Source organism: Hyperolius riggenbachi, chromosome 3 (assembly GCF_040937935.1).
Source record: "Hyperolius riggenbachi isolate aHypRig1 chromosome 3, aHypRig1.pri, whole genome shotgun sequence".
Lineage (NCBI taxonomy): Eukaryota > Metazoa > Chordata > Amphibia > Anura > Hyperoliidae > Hyperolius > Hyperolius riggenbachi.
Genome location: NC_090648.1, coordinates 35,813,170 through 35,835,532, shown reverse-complemented (window position 1 = coordinate 35,835,532; position 22,363 = coordinate 35,813,170). Strand labels below are relative to the sequence as shown.

At 47.2% G+C, this 22,363-nt stretch overlaps 1 protein-coding gene across 2 annotated transcripts; it reads left to right on the top strand.

The window, feature by feature from the left end:
- Nucleotides 1-1,627: 1,627 nt before the first annotated feature.
- On the top strand, nucleotides 1,628-21,665 carry LOC137560921 (1-phosphatidylinositol phosphodiesterase-like). Of its 2 annotated transcripts, XR_011029846.1 has the most exons (4): nucleotides 1,628-1,661; nucleotides 6,736-6,778; nucleotides 18,960-20,685; nucleotides 21,474-21,665. XR_011029846.1 is itself a non-coding variant. In XM_068272095.1 (3 exons), the coding sequence occupies exons 2-3, from the start codon at nucleotides 6,743-6,745 to the stop codon at nucleotides 19,815-19,817; spliced, it is 894 nt and encodes a 297-aa protein (XP_068128196.1). In that variant the 5' UTR covers nucleotides 1,628-1,661; nucleotides 6,736-6,742; the 3' UTR covers nucleotides 19,818-21,665. The 2 variants fall into 2 exon arrangements, 1 of the variants encoding a protein (XP_068128196.1); XM_068272095.1 differs by having other exon boundaries at nucleotides 18,960-21,665.
- Nucleotides 21,666-22,363: the final 698 nt, after the last annotated feature.

Below are 22,363 nucleotides of genomic sequence, written 5' to 3'. Positions count from 1 at the left end.
AGCCAGGTATAGGTGCCCCCAGTATAGGATCTCATGTGTAGGTGTCCTCAATATAGGTTTCCAAGCATAGGTGCCCCCAGTATAGGAAGTCAGTTGAAGGTCTCCATCGCCCCCATAGGTAGCCAGGCGTAGGTGCCTCCTGTATAGGTAGCCAGGTGTTGGAGCCCTAAGTATAGGTAGCCAGCTGTAGGTGTCCCCAGTATAGGAAATCAGGTGTAGGTGCCCTCAGTATTGGTAACCAGCTATAGGCGCCACCTTGGAAGCCGGCGCCCTGAGTGACCGCTCCGGTCGCTCAGGTCAAAGGCCGGTTATGACCCCTAGACCACCAGGGGAAACTATAAAGGTGTTGGAGGACCACTAGACCACCAGGGGAAACTATAAAGGTGTTGGAGGACCACTAGACCACCAGGGGAAACTATAAAGGTGTTGGAGGACCACTAGACCACCAGGGGAAACTATAAAGAGGGTGAAGAAACACTAGACCACCAGGGGAAACTATAAAGAGGCTGCAGGAACACTAGACCACCAGGGGAAACTATAAAGAGGCTGGAGGAACACTAGACCACCAAGGTAACTATAATGAGGGTGAAGGAATACTAGACCACCAGGGGAAACTATAAAGGGGATGGAGGACCACTAGACCACCAGGGGAAACTATAACGAGGGTGAAGGAACACTAGACCACCAGGGAAAGCTATAAATGGTGTGAAGGAACACTATGGACCAGCAAAAACTATTCAACGAGGCTTCAAGCAAAAACCACCACAGCAGTTTTGCTGAGGGCAGGGGCGTAGCAATAGGGGGTGCAGAGGTAGCCACCGCATCGGGCCCTTGGGCCAGAGGGGCCCCGAAGGGCCCTCCCTCAACTACAGTATTAGCTCTCTATTGGTCCTGTGCTGGTAATAATCACTTCTATAGATACTTTGAATGGTAGTGATCACTAACAAACTGTTCCCCATCCCCTTCATGCTCCTCTGACACTGTGGTTGTTCTTGGCAAGTTTTGGTGCGCCGTATCAATTGTTATGTATAGAGTGCTTGGGGGGCCCCATTGTAACACTTGCATTGGGGCTCACAGCTCCTTAGCTACACCACTGGCTGAGGGGATTTAAAATGTAACATTATTGTCTGTTTCAAGGCAAACAGGTCAGTTATTTACCCATGTAATCGCTGATCCTGTGTTAGGATAGAATAAGGATTTCATTAACTACAATATAATCTTTACTAGAGGTACTTTTTAAGCCACCAGCAAACGAGAAAATACTCCATATAATTTTGATAATAACCTTTCGCCTACTTTTTTGCACTTTTCCAGTTCTATAAAGTTATTTTAAAGAGAAGATTAAAAAAATGATCTCCTAAAAGAAAACTTAGGAGAAAAAAAATATTTTCTATGGAATAAGGGCCATTGCCTTTTATTTTTTTTTATTTTTGCCTAACTATGTAACACATAATTGTATGTATAACCACTGATTGCAAGGTGTGCGGCTGATTGCTGTGGATTCAGTGCTGGGGTTTCTCTCCCCTCCTCCCTGCTGCACCGCACATCACCTGATCCCCGCCCGGCGCCCCCTCCCTGGGGCAGAGGCTCTGCTGATAACAGCATGTTTAATAACAAAAGCTGGGGAAAGCTGGTGGGGATAGAAGCGGGACGCACAGCAGGTAAAGTACCAGAGACTGCGGGATCATCACTGCTATACCTTCCTACTCACAGCCAGCACACGTATTCCATAGCAATGTACACATGGCATACCACTCTAATGTAACACAGTACACAGGACTCTTCCATTCCATCAGCCTCTGCACCAGAAGAGCTTACACTCTAATGTACCCACCACTGTCACACATTATTATATACACTACACATCCATTCCCATCAGTCTCTGCACCAGAGGAGCTTACACTCTAATGTCCCCGCCACTGACACACATTATTATACACAGCACTCATCCATTCCCATCAGCCTCTGCACCAGAGGAGCTTACACTCTAATGTACCCACCACTGTCACACATTATTATATACACTACACATCCATTTCCATCAGTCTGCACCAGAGGAGCTTACACTCCAATGTTCTCATCACTGTCACACATTATTATATACAGTACACAGGACTCTTCCATTCCCATCAGCCTCTGCACCAGAGGAGCTTACACTCTAATGTACACACCACTGTCACACATTATTATACACAGTACACAGGACTCTTCCATTCCCATCAGCCTCTGCACCAGAGGAGCTTACACTCTAATGTACACACCACTGTCACACATCAATATACACAGTACACATCCATTCCCATCAGTCTCTGCACCAGAGGAGCTTACACTCTAATGTACACACCACTGTTACACATCAATATACACAGTACACATCCATTCCCATCAGTCTCTGCACCAGAGGAGCTTACACTCTAATGTTCCCACCACTGTCACACATTATTATACACAGCACTCATCCATTCCCATCAGCCTCAGTCTGCACCAGAGGAGCTTACACTCCAATGTTCTCATCACTGTCACACATTATTATATACAGTACACAGGACTCTTCCATTCCCATCAGCCTCTGCACCAGAGGAGCTTACACTCTAATGTACACACCACTGTCACACATTATTATACACAGTACACAGGACTCTTCCATTCCCATCAGCCTCTGCACCAGAGGAGCTTACACTCTAATGTACACACCACTGTCACACATCAATATACACAGTACACATCCATTCCCATCAGTCTCTGCACCAGAGGAGCTTACACTCTAATGTACACACCACTGTTACACATCAATATACACAGTACACATCCATTCCCATCAGTCTCTGCACCAGAGGAGCTTACACTCTAATGTCCCCGCCACTGTCACACATTATTATACACAGTACACAGCACTCATCCATTCCCATCAGCCTCTGCACCAGAGGAACTTACACTCTAATGTCCCCACCACTGTCACACATTATTATACACAGTACACATCCATTCCCATCAGCCTCTGCACCAGAGGAGCTTACACTCTAATGTCCCCGCCACTGTCACACATTATTATACACAGTACACATCCATCCCCATCAGTCTCTGCACCAGAAGAGCTTACACTCTAATGTACACACCACTGTCACACATTATAATACACAGCACTCATCCATTCCCATCAGCCTCTGCACCAGAGGAGCTTACACTCTAATGTACACACCACTGTCACACATTATTATACACAGTGACAGTACACATCCATTCCCATCAGTCTCTGCACCAGAGGAGCTTACACTCTAATGTACACACCACTGTCACACATTATTATACACAGTACACATCCATTACCATCAGCCTCTGCACCAGAGGAGCTTACACTCTAATGTCCCCGCCACTGTCACACATTATTATACACAGTACACAGGACTCTTCCATTCCCATCAGCCTCTGCACCAGAGGAACTTACACTCTAATGTACACACCACTGTCACACATCAATATACACAGTACACATCCATTCCCATCAGTCTCTGCACCAGAGGAGCTTACACTCTAATGTACACACCACTGTTACACATCAATATACACAGTACACATCCATTCCCATCAGTCTCTGCACCAGAGGAGCTTACACTCTAATGTACACACCACTGTCACACATTATTATACACAGCACTCATCCATTCCCATCAGCCTCAGTCTGCACCAGAGGAGCTTACACTCTAATGTCCCCGCCACTGTCACACATTATTATACACAGTACACAGCACTCATCCATTCCCATCAGCCTCTGCACCAGAGGAACTTACACTCTAATGTCCCCGCCAATGTCACACATTATTATACACAGTACACATCCATCCCCATCAGTCTCTGCTCTGCACCAGAGGAGCTTACACTCTAATGTACACACCACTGTCACACATCAATATACACAGTACACATCCATTCTCATCAGCCTCGCCACCAGAGGAGCTTACACTCTAATGTCCCCGCCACTGTCACATATTATTATATACAGTACACAGCACTCATCCAATCCCATCAGTCTCTGCACCAGAGGAGCTTACACTCTAATGTACACACCACTGTCACACATTATTATACACAGTGACAGTACACATCCATTCCCATCAGTCTCTGCACCAGAGGAGCTTACACTCTAATGTACACACCACTGTCACACATTATTATACACAGTACACATCCATTCCCATCAGTCTCTGCACCAGAGGAGCTTACACTCTAATGTACACACCACTGTCACACATTATTATACACAGTACACATCCATTCCCATCAGTCTCTGCACCAGAGGAGCTTACACTCTAATGTACACACCATTGTCACACATTTTTATACACAGTACACATCCATTCCCATCAGTCTCTGCACCAGAGGAGCTTACACTCTAATGTACACACCATTGTCACACATTTTTATACACAGTACACATCCATTCCCATCAGTCTCTGCACCAGAGGAGCTTACACTCTAATGTCCCCGCCACTGTCACACATTATTATACACAGTACACAGCACTCATCCAATCCCATCAGTCTCTGCACCAGAAGAGCTTACACTCTAATGTACACACCACTGTCACACATTATTATACACAGTACACAGCACTCATCCAATCCCATCAGTCTCTGCACCAGAGGAGCTTACATTCTAATGTACACACCACTGTCACACATTATTATACACAGTGACAGTACACATCCATTCCCATCAGTCTCTGCACCAGAGGAGCTTACACTCTAATGTACACACCACTGTCACACATTATTATACACAGTACACATCCATTCCCATCAGTCTCTGCACCAGAGGAGCTTACACTCTAATGTCCTCATCACAGTCACACGCTATTATACACAGCACTCATCCATTCCCATCAGCCTCTGCACCAGAGGAGCTTACACTCTAATGTCCCCGCCACTGTCACACAGTGAAGAGTTTGGCATCGCGTCGTGACTATCTTCCGGCCTATGTTGCCCCGTGTCTGAGAAAGCTAAGACAGTGGGGATTGACTGTGGAGGATATCAAATCGGTCGGGAGGCGTGCCCTCACGGTCCGGGTGGTAGACTCATACTTTCATGACTCACTGTACTTGAGAGATTGCCCAAGCACGCATCTGGAGGAGGGTTTGCGGCTCATTAATTCGCCGCGGATTCCCAACAAATTGTGGGACATCGCTTGGCTCTCCTTTCAAGGCAAGCTTTACGTTAAGGGTAACGTGAAATGTCTAAAGGTGGAAGCACGTGGATGTCCTCGTGAGGAGTGTGGTGGTGCTGAGGAGTCCATGGACCACTTTTTACTTCACTGCCCCTTTAATGTGGAAGTATGTAAACAGGTGGGTGGGAGCCTAGGTATTCCTTTCCTGGCGCATCTGAGTTATGCTGAGTGGGCATACGGAGCATTCAAACGTCGCCAGGGTTTTGATTTGTGCACTTTGTATTTAGTTAGTTTAGCTGTCAGACATCACACATGGTTAGCACGGTGTCAGCTTTGCATTAGGCAGAAATTCCTCCCTGTTCAGGTAGTGGTGAACAGTATTCTGGGTGAGGTTTCTAGGATTCGGTGCTTGGAGAGGCGTAGGATGGGCAGAGGTGCCTGGGTTCTTGCCTGGCAGAACATCAGGCCTCCTTAGCCTATTAACGTCTCTTCTGGGTGAGCTTTCTATTTCTCATCACAGACTACTTAGATTTTGAATCTTTTTCTACATTTTTTGTAAATGACTGGCCGCAGACATACTGGAGGTGTTTTCCTTCCAGCTTATTCTTATTGTATTGGAGATGAGGGTTTTTTTTTTTTTTGTTTTGTTTTTTTTTTGTCTTGTGCAGGTTTTTTGATTATTTATCGTCGTATGTGTACACTTGCCCTTTTCCTGAATATGTGGTAGTTTGATTGTAAGTGTTGGTGCATTTATTTTGTATGATTGTTGTCAGGTGATGTCAGGTATTGTGTGGTGTTGGTTATTGTTATTTGTTGCATACGTCCAGGTGTTGGGTCTGTGTTGTTTAGTCATGTCTCGTTGTTTGAATCGGAGGTATGTTTGAGCATTCTTCTGCTCAGGTCTTCATAACAGATTAATATTGTATTATAATGTTATGTTGATTTTGTTGTTTTTGGACATAGAAGTCCTGCTTTTGTTTGTGCATATATATGCAGAATTGATTGTTTTTTCTTGTTTCTTTGATCTTGTTTTTTGTTACATTTGGTAAGATTAATTGATCAAATTATTTTATTTATTTATTTGTATTATAATTGTAAATAATATTTTTCTAATAAAAATCTACACTCTAATGTCCTCACCACAGTCACACACTATTATTATTATTATTATTATTATTATTATTATTATTATTATTATTATTATTATACATTTATTATAGCTCTTACATATTCCACACTGCTGTACAGAGATCACAGATCCATTCTCAATTGTCTCTGCACCAGAGGAGCTTACACTCTAATGTCCCCACAACAATGTGACAGTCACACACTATTGCCACACATGCACTCACTTCCTATGACTTACCAGTATGTTACTGAGCTTACCAGTATGTTACTGAGCTTACCAGTATGTTACTGGGTAAATATATAAAAACTCCATGAAACAGCATCAGTGATGGCCTTCGGTCTCTGGATAGTAGGACTATAGGACACGCAGTACGCTGATATGCAATTGCAATCACACAGAATGGGCTTTGACATACAAGTCACTAACACCAAATTTTCTGCCTGCAGCACCACCATGGACCACACTGTGGCAGCACTGCTCTGTGTACTGGTAAGTCATCATTCTATTAAAATCTTTTAGACACTCCACTTACTGAACTATCAGATTTAACAGTGTATTTTGAAAAATAAACAGTTTAGTAATTCAGATCTGGAGGTGGGCTTCAAGAAAAGTGTCTACATGTCACAGAAAATAGCTGCAGTGTGTAATGACCCCTGCTGCCTCCAGTATGTACAGTATAAGCTGTTTCTCTGCGCCTGTACTGATAGTAAACTAGCTGCAGTGTGTGCTGATCCCTGCTGCCTCCAGTATGTACAGTATAAGATGTTACTCTGAGCATATACTGATAGTAAACTAGCTGCAGTGTGTACAGATCTCTGCTACCTCCAGCATGTGCAGTAAAGGCTGTTACTCTGTGTCTGTACTGATAGTAAGCTAGCTGCAGTGTGTGCTGATCCCTGCTGCCTCCAGTATATACAGTAATCTCCCAACTTTTTGAGATGAGAAAGAGGGCCACTTAAGCCACGCCCCTGCCACACCCCTGATCACGCCCCACCATGCCCCTTGTCACGCATACCATAAAGATTTCATAAGAAAAATATTTTGTTTTATAATTCAAACCACACTGGTCCTTTCTATCCTAGTTCATTTTCCTTCATATTAACATTTTAAAGAGAAACTCCAACCTAGAATTGAACTTTATCCCAATCAGTAGCTGATACACCCTTTTACATGAGAAATATATTGCTTTTCACAAACAGACCATCAGGGGGCGCTGTGTGACTGATTTTGCGCTGAAACCCCTCCCACAAGAAGCTCTGGGACCGCAGTACTTTTGGCAGTTTGTTACAATGTAACAAGGTTCACAGACAGGAATTAGCTGTTTACAGTTGTCTCCAACAGCCAAAACAGCTAGCAGCAGCTACATAACCTGCCCACAGTAAAAATGTCACCATGTAATAAATGTCAGAATGTAAATCGGGGAGAGGAAAGATTTTACAATGGGAAAACACTGACTAAATCATGTATACATAATTATTGTAAAAATGAAGCACTTTTTTTCTTACATTATTTTTACTGGAGTTCCTCTTTAAAATTAGTAATATTTCAGTTTAACGGATGGGAATAAAGTTTAGAGTCAATCAAACACATTTTTTAGTAGAGAAATATATATATATTCACATAGAAAAAGGGACAAAGTCTTGAAAGAGGGAAAAATGAGGAGGGAAGAGGGACAGAGGGACAGGGCTCTCAAGTTGGGAGCTATGCAGTATAGGCTGTTACTCTGCGCCGGTACTGATTAGAAAGTAGCTGCAATGTGTGCTGACCTCTGCTACCTCCAGTATTTACAGACTACAGTATAAGCTGTTACTCTGTGCCTGTACTGATAGTAAACTAGCTGCAGTGTGTGCTGATCTCTGCTACCTCCAGTATTTACAGTATAAGCTGTTACTCTGTGCCTGTACTGATAGTAAACTAGCTGCCGTGTGTGCTGACCTCTGCTGCCTCCAGTATGTACAGTATAAGTTGTTACTCTGTACCTGTACAGATAGTAAACTAGCTGCAGTGTGTGCTGATCTCTGCTACCTCCAGTATGTACAGTATATGCTGTTACTCTGTACCTTTACAGATAGTAAACTAGCTGCTTTCTGTTAGTCCTTAGTTTTGTTAGTAGGCGGTAGTTGTTGATCGTAATGAGTAAATTCAATTTTGTGAAATGTAGCCTAATTTTCGTAATTATAATTCTGATCATGATGATTATGGTTCCATGGGTAATCTTGATTTCACATAATTTCGTGTCATTTTCAAATAAAAGTATTGAAGTTTATGAGGCATAAGACATTTTTTTTTTTTGCATCAATGCATTAAAATCTTTGGGTACGAGAAAGTTATTTTTTTCCAAAATGATGAATCATTGCGAAATTACAGATCATAATTACGGTTACATACCAAACTAATTTTGCATTTGTCTGAAATTTTGCCTAACAATCTTGCATCATTACTCCAAATTCAGTAAGTTTGTATGGCTTGTGGTCGCCTTCTCATACTCCAAAATGTTTGAGAAAAGCCCAGTACACACTTTAAACTATGATTGGCCAATCACTGACAAATTTTAACACCTCTATGTAGTTTGAGGGTTTACGTACACAATCTGCTCATAGTATGCAATATCTGTTGACCCTCATACTACATGGAGGTGGCAAAATTGGTCATTCATCACCCAATCATAAGTGAAAGTGTGTACCAGGCTTGCATCTCTATGGCTCGTAGTCTCTTTAGCATACTCTGAAGTGTGTGAACGTGTGTATAGTTTGTAGTCTCCTTCTCATACTCTGAAGCATGTGAGTGAGTCTCTATGGTTCGTAGTCTCTTTCGCACACTCTGAAGTGTGTGAGCGTCTGTATGGTTTGTAGTCTCCTTCCAGTGGCGGACACAGCCAGCAGTGGGCCCCTGTGCAAAATTGTAATTGTGGGCCCCCTACGCGCGCCGCGGCAAAATATGGGCGTGGCTACAATAAAATAGGCGTGGATAGAACCTGCGGCACTTAGCGCCGCGGCAGAAAAATGGGCGTGGCAATGACCGGATGAGGGCGGAGCTAACTGTAACTTAAAGCGAACCCGGGGTGAGGGTCAGGGCCGGATTTCTGGAAAGGCCACAAAGGTCAAGGCCTAGGGCGATAAAATTCAGTAGGGCACAGGACTTGGAGAGATAAGAGGTCACATGTCAAAGTAAATCACTTCTGCTTTGCTCTATTCTGCCTGAATTCCAGAGATCCCTGCATCTCTCTCACTGCAGAGTGTGTGTGATGACAGTCAGCATCTGTTGTCATCTGAGGATCTTGTCCAGTATAATTAGTGGGGACATACAAGCTGCTGTGAGAAGAAAAATATATGTACTCAAGTAGTAGAACTTTTGAGTTCAGATTAGTTTTTTTATGCACGCATTCACGGACAGGAATTATCAGCTCTCCTCTCCCCCTGACTGATATTTATTACTTGGTCAGAGCTGTTAAAAACCTGAGACCTGTTAGATTTATGGTTTGCTGTTACAGCAACATTCTCTCTGTGCTACAGTTTAACTCTTTCCTGACATGTTTTAGAAGCAGCAAAGCATTGTTCTGTGTTAGCCATCAGTGAAAGCAGGATGTTTTGAAACAGAATGACAACTGTATTACATTTATTTATATTTACAAAACAATGTATGCATCTCCTGCTGACTGTATATATAACTGTGTGCCTAACATCTTGTATACAGTAACAAAGTCTGAAGATGGCTCATTAGCCAAAGGCTCACTGTTGTTCGTTTGGTTAGCCAATAAATATTATCATTCTATTACAAAAATTAAAAACTTCTTGCTGACTGATTAAGATCTGTCTTAACTTGCCCCAAGTGCTAAATTGTCACTGTGTAAAGTACACCTGAGCTTATGCTAGATACACATGATGCAATTTTCTGACAGATTTACTGTCAGATCGACTATTTCCAACATGTCTGATCTGCTATCCGATAGATTTTCTGAATGATTTTTTTCATAGAAATGAACGGAAAATCGATTGAAAAATTGATCGGAAATCAGACATTGGAAATAATCGATCTGACAGTAAATCTGTCAGAATTGCATCGTGTGTACCTAGCATTACACTACATCTATGCCAGTGTGCAGGGGCGTAGCAATAGGGGTTGCAGAGGTAGCGACCGCATCGGGGCCCTTGAGCCAGAGGGGCCCTGAAGGGCCCTCCCTCAACTACAGTATTAGCTCTCTATTGGTCCTGTGCTCATAATAATCACTTCTATAGATACTTTGAATAGTGGTAATCCTTAACAAACTGTTTCCCATCCTTTTCTTGTACCTCAGACACTGTTGTTGCCCTTGGCAGGTTTTGGTGCGCCATATCAATTGTTACGTATAGAGTGCTTGGGGGGGCCCCATTGTAACACTTGCATCGGGGCCCACTGTTCCTTAGCTACGCCACTGCCAGTGTGTGTAGTGTTGGATCCTTCTACTTACCTGTTCTCTGGTTTGGATGGGTTTCTCTCCTTTGCGCTGCACCATCACCTGTTTGTGACTCTGACTGAAGCAAGTCGCACAGAGGACAAAGAAGCAGTGCATGCTCTGTCCTCTCGGGCTTCTTGCTATTACGCACTCCTGTACTGATGTGCACAGCAGCCGAGGAAGGGTCAGGTGACCCGTAACATGTATGTGTCCATGCTCAAATAAACCACAAACGAAAGTTTGAAGCCTGTGGAGTGCCTTTTTCTACCGTGTTGGAGTGCAAAATTACATGGAGTGGACAGAGCATGCACTGCTTCTTTTGAACAGGGGTGGGCAAAGCAGCAAAACAGACAGGAGCCCATGTAACGCAATGAACACTAGTCAGAGTTGGACAGAATGGGGGGGGGGGGGCGGTTGGTGACAGCCGGCCTAGGGCGCTGGAAAGTACAAATCCGGCCCTGGTGAGGGTTTATTTCCTTTTAAACAATACTAGTTGCCTGGCGGCCCTGCTGATCTATTTGGCTGCAGTAATAAACTGAATTACACCAGCAACAAGCATGCAGCTAATCTTCTCAGTTCTGACAATATTGTCAGAAACCCCTGACCTGCTGCATGCTTGTTCAGGGTCTATGGTTGAAAGAATAAGAGGCAGAGGACCAGCACGGCAGCCAGGCAACTTGTATTGCTTAAAAGGAGAGAAATATGGCAGCCTCAAGATTATTCTCACCTCGGGTTCCCTTGAAAAGTGCAACGCAAAGACAGTGGGCCCAAGTTTTGGTGACCCTTTCCCCAGAAAATTCACATAATTGTGCAGGTTTTCTTAAGAAAATACACATCATGTCGGCAGATATGCCCAGAAAATACGTGCAATCATGTCGGCAGATGTGCCCAGAAAATACGTGCAATCATGTCGGCAGATATGCCCAGAAAATACGTGCAATCATGTCGGCAGATATGCCCAGAAAATACGTGCAATCAAGTCGGCAGATATGCCCAGAAAATACGTGCAATCAAGTCAGCAGATATGCCCAGAAAATACGTGCAATCATGTCGGCAGATATGCCCAGAAAATACGTGCAATCATGTCGGCAGATATGCCCAGAAAATACGTGCAATCATGTCGGCAGATATGCCCAGAAAATACGTGCAATCAAGTCGGCAGATATACCCAGAAAATACGTGCAATCAAGTCAGCAGATATGCCCAGAAAATACGTGCAATCATGTCGGCAGATATGCCCAGAAAATACGTGCAATCAAGTCGGCAGATATGCCCAGAAAATACGTGCTATCATGTTGGCAGATTTGCGCAGAAAATACATGCAATCATGTGGCAGACCTGCCCAGAACATACACCTGCTAATATAAATAAAAAAACAAAAACATTTTCTCACCTGCAGCAGCAGACCTTCTGTCCCAGCCTCCATCCGGCGCGCAGCTCCCATGGGTGGTTGGGTGGATAGGTAGCCTGGTGGGTGGGTGAGTGGGTGGGTTGGTAGCCTGGTGGGTGGGTGGGTAGGTAGCCTGGTGGGTAGGTAGCCTGGTGGGTGGGTTGGTAACTAGCCCAGTAGGTAGGTAGGTAGCCTGGTGGGTGGGTAGGTAGGTAGCCTGGTGGGTGGGTGGGTAGGTAGGTAGCCTGGTGGGTGGGTAGCCGGGTGGGTGGGTAGGTAGCCTGGGGGGTTAGTAACTAGCCCGGTAGGTAGCCGGGTGGGTGGTTAGGTAGGTAGCCGGGTGGGTAGGTAGGTAGCCGGGTGGGTGGTTAGGTAGGTAGCCGGGTGGGTAGGTAGGTAGGAAGCCTGGTGGGTGGGTAGGTAGCCGGGTGGGTAGGTAGGAAGCCTGGTGGGTGGGTAGGTAGCCGGGTGGGTAGGTGGTTAGGTAGCCGGGTGGGTTGGTAGCCGGGTGGGTAGGTAGTCTGGTGGGTGGGTAGGTAGCCGGGTGGGTAGGTGGTTAGGTAGCCGGGTGGGTAGGTAGCCTGGTGGGTGGCTAGGTAGCCGGGTGGGTGGTTAGGTAGGAAGCCTGGTGGGTGGGTAGGTAGCCGGGTGGGTGGTTAGGTAGGTAGCCGGGTGGGTAGGTAGGTAGGAAGCCTGGTGGGTGGGTAGGTAGCCGGGTGGGTAGATAGGAAGCCTGGTGGGTGGGTAGGTAGCCGGGTGGGTAGGTGGTTAGGTAGCCGGGTGGGTAGGTAGGTAGGTAGCCGGGTGGGTAGGTGGTTAGGTAGCCGGGTGGGTAGGTAGGTAGCCGGGTGGGTAGGTGAATAGGTAGCCGGGTGGGTAGGTAGCCTGGTGGGTGGGTAGGTAGCCGGGTGGGTGGTTAGGTAGGAAGCCTGGTGGGTGGGTAGGTAGCCGGGTGGGTAGGTAGGAAGCCTGGTGGGTGGGTAGGTAGCCGGGTGGGTAGGTGGTTAGGTAGCCGGGTGGGTAGGTAGGTAGGAAGCCTGGTGGGTGGTTAGGTAGCCGGGTGGGTAGGTAGGAAGCCTGGTGGGTGGGTAGGTAGCCGGGTGGGTAGGTGGTTAGGTAGCCGGGTGGGTAGGTAGGTAGGTAGCCGGGTGGGTAGGTAGCCGGGTGGGTGGTTAGGTAGTCGGGTGGGTGGTTCTGACGAAGGCGTTGAACGCCGAAACGCGTAATGACGCAATAGGCGCAGGCAGCTGCTACGATTCCGCCGCGTTCCTCCTCCCGCTGGCGCTACCGGAACTCCGGATTCCAATCACTGCTGGCCACAGTATTGAGGCGACCAGAGCTGGTTTTTCCATCTGCAGGAAGCGGTGATGATACACTCTTTGTGAGATATGCGATGTTTTATTTGATTATATTGTAAGTTCATTTTAACCCTTTTGCGTATGAAGCTAAATTAAAATAGTTAATGCACTAGAGAGCGCTTTTGTTTTCCCAATCCCTTTTTCTGCTAGGTAGGTAGGAAGCCTGGTGGGTGGGTAGGTAGCCGGGTGGGTAGATAGGAAGCCTGGTGGGTGGGTAGGTAGCCGGGTGGGTAGGTGGTTAGGTAGCCGGGTGGGTAGGTAGGTAGGTAGCCGGGTGGGTAGGTAGCCTGGTGGGTGGGTAGGTAGCCGGGTGGGTAGGTGGCTAGGCAGCCGGGTGGGTAGGTAGCCTGGTGGGTGGGTAGGTAGCCGGGTGGGTGGTTAGGTAGGTAGCCGGGTGGGTAGGTAGGTAGCCGGGTGGGTGGTTAGGTAGGTAGCCGGGTGGGTAGGTAGGTAGGAAGCCTGGTGGGTGGGTAGGTAGCCGGGTGGGTAGGTAGGAAGCCTGGTGGGTGGGTAGGTAGCCGGGTGGGTAGGTGGTTAGGTAGCCGGGTGGGTAGGTAGGTAGGTAGCCGGGTGGGTAGGTAGCCTGGTGGGTGGGTAGGTAGCCGGGTGGGTAGGTGAATAGGTAGCCGGGTGGGTAGGTAGCCTGGTGGGTGGGTAGGTAGCCGGGTGGGTGGTTAGGTAGGAAGCCTGGTGGGTGGGTAGGTAGCCGGGTGGGTAGGTAGGAAGCCTGGTGGGTGGGTAGGTAGCCGGGTGGGTAGGTGGTTAGGTAGCCGGGTGGGTAGGTAGGTAGGAAGCCTGGTGGGTGGTTAGGTAGCCGGGTGGGTAGGTAGGTAGGAAGCCTGGTGGGTGGGTAGGTAGCCGGGTGGGTAGGTGGTTAGGTAGCCGGGTGGGTAGGTAGGTAGCCGGGTGGGTAGGTAGCCGGGTGGGTGGTTAGGTAGTCGGGTGGGTGGTTAGGTAGGAAGCCTGGTGGGTGGGTGGGTAGTCGGGTGGGTAGGTAGGAAGCCTGGTGGGTGGGTAGGTAGCCGGGTGGGTAGGTGGTTAGGTAGCCGGGTGGGTAGGTAGCCTGGTGGGTGGCTAGGTAGCCGGGTGGGTGGTTAGGTAGGAAGCCTGGTGGGTGGGTAGGTAGCCGGGTGGGTGGTTAGGTAGGTAGCCGGGTGGGTAGGTAGGTAGGAAGCCTGGTGGGTGGGTAGGTAGCCGGGTGGGTAGATAGGAAGCCTGGTGGGTGGGTAGGTAGCCGGGTGGGTAGGTGGTTAGGTAGCCGGGTGGGTAGGTAGGTAGGTAGCCGGGTGGGTAGGTGGTTAGGTAGCCGGGTGGGTAGGTAGGTAGCCGGGTGGGTAGGTGAATAGGTAGCCGGGTGGGTAGGTAGCCTGGTGGGTGGGTAGGTAGCCGGGTGGGTGGTTAGGTAGGAAGCCTGGTGGGTGGGTAGGTAGCCGGGTGGGTAGGTAGGAAGCCTGGTGGGTGGGTAGGTAGCCGGGTGGGTAGGTGGTTAGGTAGCCGGGTGGGTAGGTAGGTAGGAAGCCTGGTGGGTGGTTAGGTAGCCGGGTGGGTAGGTAGGAAGCCTGGTGGGTGGGTAGGTAGCCGGGTGGGTAGGTGGTTAGGTAGCCGGGTGGGTAGGTAGGTAGGTAGCCGGGTGGGTAGGTAGCCGGGTGGGTGGTTAGGTAGTCGGGTGGGTGGTTAGGTAGGAAGCCTGGTGGGTGGGTGGGTAGTCGGGTGGGTAGGTAGGAAGCCTGGTGGGTGGGTAGGTAGCCGGGTGGGTAGGTGGTTAGGTAGCCTGGTGGGTAGGCAGGTAGCCCTTTGAGTAGCTATCCGGGTGGGGGGCCCGACTCCTATCCTCCCTCCCTCCCTCCCTCCCTCCCTTCCTCACCTTGGGGGCCCCCCTCCCGATATGCGCGGCGGGAGAGCGGCAAATACAGGAAGTCTTCAGGACTCTCCAGGCAGACGTTAAGGGCTCAGCCGCTTGGTCTCCAATATGTCTCCAACTCTGTCGACATATTGGAGACCAAGCGGCTGAGCCCTCTAGCGCATGCCTGGAGACCCGGATTTGCCGCTCTCCCGCCGCGCATACCGGGAGGGGGCCCCCCGAGGTGAGGGAGGGAGGGAGGATAGGAGTCGGGGCCCCCCGGGGGAAAAAAATAATAAAAAAAATATATATAAAAAAAAAATACTTAATGGACCCCTGAAGAAAACGGAACTTCAGGGGCCCTCGTGCGGCGGCACGGCCGTATGTCCGCCACTGTCTCCTTCTCATACTGCAAAGTGTGTGCGTACATCTGAATGGTTTGTAATCATCTTCTCATACTCTGAAGTATGTGTGTGAATCTCTATGACCTGTAGCCTTCTTTTCATACTATGAAGTGCGTGTGTGAGTCTGTATAGTTTGTAGTCTCCTTCTAATACTCTGAAGCATGCGAGTGAGTCTCTATGGTTTGTAGTCTCTTTTGCATACTCTGAAGTGTGTGAACATGTGCATAGAGATGGCCGGAACGGTTCGACCGCGAACCGACTCGCGCGAACATCGTTGGTTCGCGTTCGCGGTGAACTGCAAACTTTATGCTCCCTATACTACATCATTAGGCTCAACTTTGACCCTCTACATCACAGTCAGCAGACACAGGGCAGCCAATCAGGCTGCACTCCCTCCTGGAGGACTCCCCCCCTTATATAAGGCAGCTGCGTCGGCCATTATCTCACTCGGTGTGGCTGCATTAATACGAGAAGGCAGAGAGAGAGGTTGCTGCTGTTAGGCTTGTTAGCTTGCTCCTTGCTGATACTTATTGCTAAGAAGCACCCCAAAACAGCTCTTTTGAGAGCTAATGTTCTTTTGATGTGTGTGGTTTTTTTTTGTGTGGCCCACTGACACTTGCATATAACGCCCTGTCAGTCGCAGGAAGCTGGCCCTTGCTAACTGCTATACTGTGCAAGGCCCAGCACATTCGGTGACTACCTTTTCACGGTACCTGTGTGTGTGACAGCTGCACATTTGTAATACCAGTCACTGCATACCTGTTCATTTTTACTGCACCTGCGTGACAGCAGCACGCAGTGTTATATACCAGTCACTGCACCTATGCGGTACCTTTGTGTGTGTGACAGCTGCACAATTGTAATACCAGTCACTGCATACCTGTTCACGGTACCTGTGTGTGTGACAGCTGCACATTGTATTGATACCAGTCACTGCATACCTCTTCAGTGCACCTACATGACCGCACGCAGTGTTATATTATATACCAGTCACTGCATACCTGTTCACTGTACCTGTGTGTGTGACAGCTGCACATTTGTAATACCAGTCACTACATACCTGTTCACGGTACCTGTGTGTGTGACCGCTGCACATTGTATTGATACCAGTCACTGAATACCTTTCACTGCATCTGTGACTGCACATGGTATTATACCTGGGAGTCAGTGCATACCTTTCGCTTGAATGAATGACAGATTTGCCCTCCATAACAGATTCCCGTTAAAGGCAAGTGGTGTCATCTCTGGCACACAGCGTTGGGTGAAGGGTCCATCTGACCACAGATGCCTGGTCTGCAAAGCACGGTCAGGGCAGGTACATTACTTATACAGCACATTGTGTCCTTTCTTGGATGTGTGAAGGTAGCCGTTTCTCAGGCTTCCACTCCAGACCGAAATCGAACCCTGATATCACGGCTATTATGGTGCAGAAAGTACAAAAGAGAGTTGACCACACAGTTAAATGGATGGCAGACTGGCCCTCCATAACAGATTCCCATTAAAGGATTTCAAGTGTACTCATCATTATACAGGGCCTTGAAAGTGTCCTGTATTGTTATTTTTCGTCACTACCTCCCCAAGTCAGGACTTGCGTGCCGCGCCTGCTGCCTTCCTTGGATGTGTGGTGGTAGCCGTTTCTCAGGCTCCCACTCAGGACCGGAATCGAACCCTGATTCCCCGGCCGTACCCTTTCTTTAACAATGGTAGAAAAAGAACCATCGACAGTCTGAGCAGCGATGGACTACTGGGTGTGCAGGCTTGACCTGGGGCCAGAGCTGTCACAATTTGCCATCCAACTTCTGGCTTGCCCTGCCTCAAGCGTCCTGTCAGAAAGGACCTTCAGCTCAGCTGGAGGCATTGTCAGTGAGAAGAGAAGTCGCCTAGGTAAAAAAAGTGTTCAGTACCTCACCTTTATCAAAATGAATGAGGCATGGATCCCGGAGGGCTACTGCCCGCCCGAAGACTAAGTCAGTCCCCACACACAGCATCTCTGCCTGCAGGCTGCTTGACTGCCTTCTCCGCCACCACCAACAGGGTCCAGGACTCCAGGTGGAATCCTGAACAAAAATAATAATAATTTTTCTAGTGTGTGTACATGCCTGCCTAATTTTTCTGGATGCACTGGGGCTGCAACAACAAAACAAAAGGCAAGTACATGTGTCAATTCCCCTTCGTGAAGGGGCTTGCGTATCACAATGAAGCAATGACCGCCGGCTATATGAGTGTATCGGGAGGGGGGCACACCAAAGTTAATAAGGTCGTTGCTTCATTGGGGACAGACCAAATTCGATCAGTCACAATTGTTCTATCATTGAGCTACCACAGCCCGGCGACCATATGGGCTTGAAAACCGCCACGGCCTGCACTCTCGCCATGTTGCGCACCAGTCCAGCACGGCTGTCACTCAAAAACAGCTGTTTGCGGTGCATTACACAGTGAGTTTGGTGTGTCAGTGTGAAGCAGTACTCTAATTACACTCCCTGATTGATGTATACACATGCAAGATGTTTTAAAGCACTTTATGCCTCCAATTTAGCATTGCAATGTGATTTCTGCCCTTAAAACGCTGCTGTGCATCTAATCCTGATTTTTCCATGGGACTTTTGGCATGTATCCCACTCCACGATGCCCCCCCTCCAGGTGTTAGACCCCTTGAAACATCTTTTCCATCACTTTTGTGGCCAGCATAAATGTTTGTAGTTTTCAAAGTTCACCTCCCCAATGAAGTCTATTGCGGTTCGCGAAGTTCGCGAACCTAAAATCGGAGGTTCGAGCCATCTCTACATGTGCATAGTTTGTAGTCTCTTTCTCATACTCTGAAGCATGTGAGTGAGTCTCTATGGTTTGTAGTCTACTTTTCATACTTTGAAGTGAGTGCGTACGTCTGTGCGGTTAGTAGTCTTCTTCTCATACTGTGAAGTGTGTGCGTACATCTGTATGGTTTGTAGTCTCCTCATACTGCGAAGTGTGTGCGTACATCTGAATGGTTTATAGTCTTCTTCTCATACTCTGAAGTATGTGTGTGGATCTCTATGGCCTGTAGCCTTCTTTTCATACTATGAAGTGCATGTGTGAGTCTGTAGGGTTTGTAGTCTCCTTCTTATACTCTGAAGTGTATGGCTGATGCTGTGGTAGGTGCAGAGGTAGATGGTGTTTATAAAGCTGTAAAGTGAGAATCAAAATGCATTTGTGGGACTTGAATTTTGTAATTGGAACTCTCCTCTCCTGTGTGTGATTTCTTAACAGGTTGTCGGAGTGTTTGGAGAGCAGACTCCAGCCTTTGATCGCACAGATGTTCCAGCCATCACCTTGCTAGACTGGATGTCTTATCTCCCGGATAACCTCCCCCTCTCCTCCTTGTCCATACCAGGCACTCACGACACAATGGCCTTGTATGGAGGAACACTGGCTGAGTGCCAAAGCTGGAGTCTAAGAAACCAGTTTAATGCTGGAGTCAGGCTATTGGATATCCGACCTCGTCATTACCAAGACCGTTTGCCCATTTTCCATGGAGTGTCCTACCAGCGCACCACCTTTAATGAGGTTCTAAAGGACACAGTGACCTTCCTAAAGGATCATCCAAGCGAGACAGTATTGATGAGGGTGAAGGAGGAGTATGAACCCTTCCAGAACACTAGAAGCTACTATAAGAGCATAGCTGAAGTTGTCGGTGAGATTGGAGAACAATGGTTCATACGGAGCAGTAGTCTCCCCACCTTAGGAGAGGCCAGAGGAAAGATTATCATTCTACAACAATTCTCCTCCAATGGAGAAGGCCCAGATTTTGGTCCTCCATATCCTGGTCGCATGAGCATTTCAGATGAATATCAAGTTAGCGATGATGCCGTCAAATGGGCAGAAGTTGAGAGACACCTCAATGTAGCCCAGAATGGTGATCCAGAAAAAACTTATATTACCTATTGCTCAGGAACCCATTGGCTTCTTTACACACCTGAATCTTTGGCTCGTAAGATCAACCCAAGAGTTCTGGATTACTTGAACACCAAGACCTCAGCGGGAAGGAGGAGGTCCATGGGTGTTGTCGTAATGGACTTTCCCGGTGCAGAACTTATCAGACAGATTGTTCTCGATAACTGGGCCTGAGACAAAGCTGTTGTCATGTTAGCAAAATCCTCCCTCATCTTGCTCCTCTCTGTGTTGTGGAACAGAAGTAATGAGCCTCATACACACATTAGTTGATCTTCAATCAAGACAGCTGCTTTCCACTATTTTGGCCAAGAATCTAAAATTAGTACATCTGCCCAACTATGTCATTTAGCAATCCACAGCAGCAGATGACTGAACCGCACATGAACCCAATGCTCTCTATTTTCCAGCGCTGCTGGACATTACTCAGTTGAGTGCTGCCCCATCATCCCTCCTTCCCTCTTCACTAGCAGTACATGCTGCTTGGCTATAGATGACGAGCAGTGTGACTGTGCGATGCTCGTTTGCAGCAATGTTGCCCTAATATGCATAGTTAAGAGCGACTTTAAGAGACCTTGTATATGGAACTTTAGATTTCCACAAGAGGGCGAAGTTGGGGCTGTTAAATCCCTGAACAATTAAAGTTAATGGGAACCGTTATAAAAAAAATAAGCCAGATACTTACCTAAGGAGAGGGAAGGCTCTGGGTCCTATAAAGCCTTCCCTCTCCTCTCTCGGTCCCCGTTACAGAGCAGGATTCCCCGGTAGCAGTATTCAACCAATTTAGTCAAATACTGCTGTGTCCGCTGCCGAAGGGAGGCTTCAGTTGTCTTCAGGAGCCTGAGTGCTCCATACTGCGCACGTGCACCCTCTTTCACGCACTCGCACGTGCACATTATAGAACTGCCTGTCTTTGGGAGGATTCATCTCCCGAAGACTTCCAAAGTCCCCCGCAGCAGGGGATTTGAACGGAGGAGCTGCCACTGCAATGAGGACATCGGTAGAGGAAGGACTCTATAGGACCCAGAGACTTCCCTCTCCTTAGGTAAGAATCTGGCTTTTTTGGGGTGGGAACAATTCACATTTACTTAAAGGTGCCCATACACTTGATGATTTTCCTCCGCAGATTCGATTACTATAATCAAATCTACCAGAGATTGATGCCCCAACATGTCCCCCCGATGGTAGTTTTGATCAAATTCTAGCCAAAATCGATTGCTCTGGATGGGAAGATCTCACCTGAAAGGCGGTAGTCCGTTATGCGGCATTAGATTCATGGCCAATCAATGGATCCCCAACCAGTCTCACCCCATCTAAAATTATTCTCCCCGGGCCTGTGCAGAGTGTTTATCAAACCAGGTGCAGAAATCTGTCTATCAAAAATCTATCAAAAATCTACTAGCAATGGGTGGCAGTAATAGATCCCTCCCTGATCAGATTTCAATCCCAGTGGGATCTAACTGCTGGTCAAATCTGGTGGCCATCTGCCACTGTATGGCTAGCTTTAGTAATGTTTCTAGAAGCTGTGGCATTTTACTGTATACCTAAATCTGAGGCTAATTTGCATAATAGTTTGTTTTTTATCATCACTGAAGTCAAATGTTTAAATTAGCTGTGCGGTCCATATTGTTTTCCACTGGTGGAAATTTCCATTTCACAACAGAGAGAGGTGAAGGATTTTGTTACCTTAACCAACTGCCAACTTTTTAACCAGCATGAAAGGACTTTTAAGAAAAATCTGTTATGTAGCGGACTTTTATTGACTTCGCCCTACTTGACATTTTTAGGTACAACATATTAATTAATGTTCTAAAATGTGTTCCTACCTAATAGAAATTCCAGGAATGGGTAAAGTGGCCAACAATCTGTAAGACTGCAAACAACACATGAACACATCAACGTGAGGCCCACTGACTGCCCAACGAAGAAGAGAAGACCATTGAGAAGAGGACCACCCGTGTGGAGCGGGCATTAAAGGATAGCTTAGTTCTGAAAATACGGGAAAAGTGACAGCCTGTGTGTGCATGGGGAGTAGTGCAGAAGCTTACTGCATCTCCCTTGCCCCAGCATCAGCCTCCGTTAACCTGTAACGCAGTCCGTTCTAAAAGTCCTGGTCGGCGGCAACCAGGATTTCGGAACGGGCTGCTTTACAGCTAAATAGAGGCTGATGCCGGGGCAAGCGAGGAGCGGTAAGCTTCTGCACTACTCCCCATACACACACAGGGTGTCACTTTTCCCATATTTTCAGGATTCAACCTTCTTATAAGATCACTTGTTTTGCAAGACACACGTACCCTTAACAGCAACGCTTCAAGCAGCTATCCAAACACATTTGCAATTACCTACCTACAAAGTAACCATTTTTACAGTTGTTTGATTGGTACTAAGTTGCATCAAATCATTTTTTGAGATATTCCCATTTGGAAAGTATCAGTAATATCAGCGATAGTGATGGCAAAGGTCATTAAGGTTATGGGGTGTTACCTGAAAAATTTGAGGGCAGTTTAGGCATTTGCTAGGTTTAGTATAGGGTCAGTAGTTAGAGTTAAGGGAAAGTAGGCTAGCCAAGTCTAATGGTGGACGCGTTCCTTTATTGACGGATCGACAAACACAAATTCAACCAAATCATCAACCTTATCACTGACAGAAGATTTGATTAACATCAAACAAGGCACAATATTTTTGTTATAGACTTTTTTGTCTTGCTGTGCCCTGATGAATGG